The 6000-nt window shown below is 20.7% G+C and overlaps 1 protein-coding gene across 2 annotated transcripts; it reads right to left on the bottom strand.

Annotated features, from left to right (window-relative positions):
- Window positions 1-939: 939 nt before the first annotated feature.
- On the bottom strand, window positions 940-5113 carry LOC122712256 (lipase 3-like). Of its 2 annotated transcripts, XM_043931759.1 has the most exons (8): window positions 5006-5113; window positions 4559-4766; window positions 3129-3243; window positions 2785-3028; window positions 2134-2289; window positions 1619-1706; window positions 1404-1549; window positions 940-1298 (listed from the first exon to the last, which is right to left on the bottom strand). In XM_043931759.1, exons 1-8 carry the CDS (start codon window positions 5111-5113, stop codon window positions 1122-1124), a joined length of 1242 nt encoding a protein of 413 aa, XP_043787694.1. In that variant the 3' UTR covers window positions 940-1121. The 2 variants fall into 2 exon arrangements, with proteins under 2 accessions (XP_043787694.1, XP_043787685.1); XM_043931750.1 differs by lacking the exon at window positions 2134-2289.
- Between the last annotated feature and the right edge of the window lie 887 nt (window positions 5114-6000).

The following is a 6000-nucleotide window of genomic DNA, read 5'->3' as shown; positions in this document are numbered from 1 at the left end:
ATAAAATTATAGAACTATGTTATTTAAATATTGTATTGTTAGCGCTCAAAGTGAAAAGAGAATGCTTGTTATCATTTATAACATATATGTATATGTATATATGAGAGGAATTTTACAATGTATGCCTTGTTGTTCAAAATTCAGTTTTCTATGCTAAAATTGTCTTTGGTCGAAAAACGAGTTTGTATATTGATGTAATTATTAATCTGAATTAATAACATTCGAAAAATATTTGATGATCGATTAAAATATTAATTGTATAATCAGAATGCAAATATTGTGTAGTAAATTTTGTTTTTATGATAAAGTGATCAAATAATTAGTTATATAATCTAAACTAAAAAAGTGAAAGTTTTGTATAATATGCTTTGTTTACAACATTACAACAAAAAATATAAATAAGTAAATCAAACAAATAAATAGAAGTGAATTAATTTTTTCGATTATTGAATATTGAATGAATGACTGATAAATCAATTTAAATAATTCCTTTCATTTTTATAACCATAATGTAGCGATATTAATAATACTAATAATTTATTAACATTTATTTTAAATTGTATTGAAATGTTATTATTTATGACAATATCTTAATAAGATTTTTATAAATTTTAACTTATATTAATATTAACTTACTTTTCGTAGAGTCTAAATGTTATCATTTATCCAACATGCATATACTGTATAAATAAATTTTAATAATATAATTTTAAATCATGCGTTGTTAACTCATGTTATTCAAATAATATTGAATATTTGACTTTTTAAAAATCATGAATAAAATATCTTAAAAATGAAAGTTATTTATATTCTTTTAAAGAAAATAACAATAGAAATATTAAAGTTATGTATTAAAATCGAAATTTTTAAAATTGAATATTTGAATGTTTAATTATATATAAATATATATATTTTTCAATCTAATTGATCTTTCTATTGTTAACTCGTTCAGTTTTATTGTTATTTTCGATCTTTTTATATTTAATATTATATCATATTAACATTGACATTACTTTTTTTATAATAATAAAAATTTTTTTCAAAAAATTTTCAAAAACAAAAATTAAAAATATATCATTTTTTTCTTTCTTTATCAAGTATTTCTTTATCAAGATATCGCATTAATATAATACATGTAACGGATTTTGCTCATAAAAAACCAATAAGTCTAATATAGGTTTGAATATAACTGATATTGAAGACGGTCCCCATAAAAAATCATAATGAGAGAATGATTTAATGAATATTTCTTTATGGAATATAAGATTACCAAGTTTATTTTTCAAAAGATTAACATCCTAAAAAGAAATAAAACTTTTTCTTTAAATATTACTTAAAAATAATAAATATTTGAATTACATATATCTATCATGAATGTTTGTTATATAAAATAATTGTATTACCGTTTTTGTTGCAAGTAGATCATCGTTACTGCTGAAAAGAGCAATTGGTGCAATTATTTTGTTCAATTCGTATTTTGGTGGTTGTACAGAATTGTATATTCGATAATTTTTTTCATCGTTACCATAATCAAATTGTCGAAAATTGTCTAAAATTAATAATTATTAATTTTTTTATCGTTATCATTATTGTTATTTATAATTATATAAATATCTACCTGGATATATATATCCTTGACCAAAATGAACTAATTGTTTCCAAGAAGCACCTGCCGGAACATGATTCATAATCGATGTCAAATTCATCTAAATAAACCAAATTTGAAAAATATTATACAAATGTATAAATTTGTTTTTTTGATATAGTTAAAGTATACAATTTAATTCATATTAATTTGAAAATTAAAAATTATTCTGTAATGATAAAAGATAAAAACAAATAAAAATTATCGATTTATCTGATATTAAAAAAATTATAGGAAATTTTTTTTTCCAAAATTCAACTTAAATTAATTAATCAGTCATTAAATTTTATCATTAATTTTTTTAATTCATATTTACGAAAAATTTAACATGTTAACTTTATTTTTTTTTTTTTTAACTAATTACTGAAATAATTTGTCAAAATAATTTTTTCAAATCTTTTAATAATATTCCATCTTTTTCTTTTTTTATAAAAAATAAAAATAAAGAGAAGATTAAAAATAAGAGAAGATTAATCGCTTTTTTTTACCGCATTCAAATTTGTCTGATTAAAACCAGTGACTAAGAATAGAATGTTATTGCAAAACAGTTGAATCGATGTATCTTGACAAAATATACTCGAGACAAACTTTTCCCAAATAGATTTTGAACGCAGTTCAGGATAACCGAAAACTTCACCTATCCGCTGTAATATAAATAAATTTTTTTTTATATTAACTATAAATAACTCGTCATAAATTTTAATCATGAGCAACGGAAATTATTCCAGGATAAAATAAATTTATTATTTTCAAGAAAAAATTTATATGTACTTGGTTGTAATCATTTTAATGAGTCAAAGTATAACACTGGTAAAGAAAAAGTATAACACATCGTGAATAATGATTTGTAGCACGGTCAATAGATTGTAAAATCTTAATTGTCTGTACACTGTAAAGTAGAACGAGTACTATGAACGAGCACTTTAAAAAACAAACATTATTGTTACTTTAAATATTCAAATCGAGTTTCTCCAATAATTTATTGATATTTTTTTTAATTCTCTCTCTTTTTTAATTTATCTTTACATTTTTTTTTAAGAAAAATATATTGTATAGAATCATGTCATATTTTATTTAGAAGAATACAGATCATTCTTCGATATTAAATATCTATAAAATAAAATTTTTGAACAACTTACCACGCCCATGTATGTTAATTTAGCGAGTTTTGTAATCGGTCCGCGTAAATTGCCGGTAAAAGCTACAGGCGCAAGGCCAATCATTAACTTAATTTTTGCGTTATAATCTGGTTTTTGGGACATTGCCACCCAAAATTGCGTAGTTCCTTGAGAATGACCGATATAAAAGATTTGTTTACAATTCGTTTGATGGATTATATAATCGATTGTTGCCGGAATATCATAAATACCGAGTTCGTGGTAACTGAAAACATAAAAAAAAGAACCGAAAAATTATAAGATATATAAATAAAAAAGAATAAAAAAAAAAAAAAAAAGAAATTAAGAAATTTTGCTTCGTATACCTAAAATTCCAAAAATATCGTTCCGTTGGTAACATCGAAATATGATTTCTTGAATAAATGTTTCCTCTGTTATTTCCAAGCCATACATCGTATCCTGCATCTGCTAACATGTATGCTGGAAATATGCACTCCATATAAATTATAATAAATTGTAATTTATTTTAAAATTTTTATTTTAAAAATAGAGATTGATTTTTTTTAGAATTGAAAAAAATCAGTCATAATTTCTTTTTAAATTAATCTTACAACTCTTAGAAGAATTTTTATATTTTAGAATCAGTTTTATATTTTAATCATTATTGTTGCAATAAATATTTAAAAAATTTTTTTTTATTTTTTACAGAATTTATAAAAATGTGAGAAATATCGAGGTTTAAAAGCGTTCGTTGGCGATAAAAAAGTTTAAGTATATCGAACTAATTACGATATATTTAAACTTTATTTATGTCAGGGATGTAATTTTCAACCAGTTTTTACAACCAAAGATGACATCCTAAGATAAACTAAAAAGTACGAATTTAGAAATAACTTTCATGATGTACAACCTTGACGCCAATTACATAACAATGGTATAAAAACAAGAAAGGATATACATGGAAGAATTAATTAAAGATAATTGTTATATATGTAGTTTTAGAATTAATTAGAAAATACTTATGTAAAACATATTTTGATATAGTGTTCAGATTATGATATATATGTAAATGTATATCTATATAGAATTTTAATTTCTTTAAAAGTCATCTCTTTATTATTTTATATATTTATTATTTTATTTTTTTAATTATTTTTTTAATAATTTTTTTAGTTAATTTTATATGTTTATTATTATTATTACGTTAATATAAAATATTATATAAAATTATTAAGTTAATAATAATATAAAAGTTAATGTAAAATTACATTTAATTCCTTTTATTAATGTGATTTCTTATTTTTATAAAATACATAAATCTTTATAAATTTCCTAGTAACTTTCCAAAATAATTTAGCAAGGAAATTTCTACTTGCATTTTAAATTATCAAGAAGAAAGAAGAAATTACATAAGTCATTAAATTATATAATTCATTTAGTTATGTTATTCTTATTTTATCTTAACATCGAATCGATCTTTTATGATTTTCTATTCCATTTATTTTTTTCTATAAGATCTTATAAAATTACAATAAATTGCAATTAATTGGAATATTCGGAATTATAGAACAAATATAATTTTTTGAAATATTTTAGAACAAATTTATTGGAAAAAATCTCATACTTGTATAAATTCGATAATACATATACATATGTATACAGACAAAACAAAAAAAATTTTAAACTTTAAATTTTTGTTAAAAAATAATGTTAAAATCTGATTTTTAGAAAAATATATTATTCTTTAATATTAGATTAAAATTAATATTAAATTAATATTCGAAATTAAAATTACCTAATGCTCTTTCTGGTCCCATAAGGATCCAATCCGCAGAACTGCCCGCTAATCCATGCTGAATTAAAACTGGCCGCTTCGCGTTTTTAAAATTCCTTTCACCATTGATACGTCCGTATGGAAGTCTATGAATTTCTAGAATATAACCATCTTCTGTCACAATATTATGAATTTCCACCTGATATCCATGATTTTTTATCAATTCTGGCTGTTCAATAAAAATAACATAATTTATATTTATTATTTTAATTTAATTTATCTTTTTAAATTATAAAATTTTCTCTATAGAAGTGCAAGTCTTACGATTTAATAATTCTTACGCTTAAATATATCTATCTTATAAAAAAATAGTAAATATTGAATTTATTATTCTAAATAATAATTAAAAAAATATAAAAAATGTTAAAAAATAAAAATTGCAAAGATATAAAAATATATTGAACTTACGGTTTTAAGCGTAAAGTTTAATTTACGGTTTGATGTATGAGTTGTTTTTGCCAAAAGAAAATTTAAAATAAGAAATTGCGATACTATAAGACCATAGAATGACGACATGATGTTACATGTGAAATATATCAATGAAATTAAGTACGTGAATATATATATATATTTATATATAAGAGAAGACTATTTCGCGATAGATGATAAGAGATGCTTATAATGCATGTTTCATTTTACTTTGTGTTGTTCTCGACCTTTAACGAATATAAAGTTATACTATTACTATATAAGTGAAAAGTAGCTACGATAGGGGATTATTGTTCTGTTCGCGGGAAATACCTACTGTGTAATGACTTTCCCATCTTGTTTCACGCATCTGAAATTGAGAATTTTAATGTAGTAGAGGGTTATAACGAATAGTAACGAGTTTTGTATCCTTGTTGATAATATTAATGCATTTTTTATGATTCGTTTTAATGATCTTTCTTTATTTTCATTTATAAAAATTGATATTATTTTAGATCGATGTTTCTTATTTATATATATGTAAGTATATATAACTTATAATAATTAATAATTAAAAATATGTTTATTTTTCTAATTTTCTTTAAATTAATCAAAATGTTTCAATATGTTTATTTAAGTTTCAATTATTTGTTATAAATATTATAAATATATTATAACAAATAATATATATATTATAAATTTATAAATATTATAAATATTATTAAATAATTATTGAAATCTTTATGTTAATCCTATTAATTGAATATAATTAAATTAAATCTGCTATCATTTCATAAAGAGTATAATCAAAACATTCTATTAAAAAATTTACAAAGTTTAATAAAATCACTTCTTGAAACTTTTATATATATATATATATATATAAAATATTCACCGGCAATGAAAAAATAACCAATAAATATTATATTGTACAAAATGTTTTATATTGTATATAAAAAATTATTGTCTTCAATCTGTTAAAATTATTATACATA

The sequence above is a fragment of the Apis laboriosa genome, unplaced genomic scaffold (assembly GCF_014066325.1).
Source record: "Apis laboriosa isolate Shangri-la unplaced genomic scaffold, ASM1406632v1 scaffold112_cov148, whole genome shotgun sequence".
NCBI classification, from domain to species: domain Eukaryota; kingdom Metazoa; phylum Arthropoda; class Insecta; order Hymenoptera; family Apidae; genus Apis; species Apis laboriosa.
The sequence above is the reverse complement of the archived record's forward strand: the minus strand, read 5'-3'. Positions and strand labels throughout refer to the sequence as shown.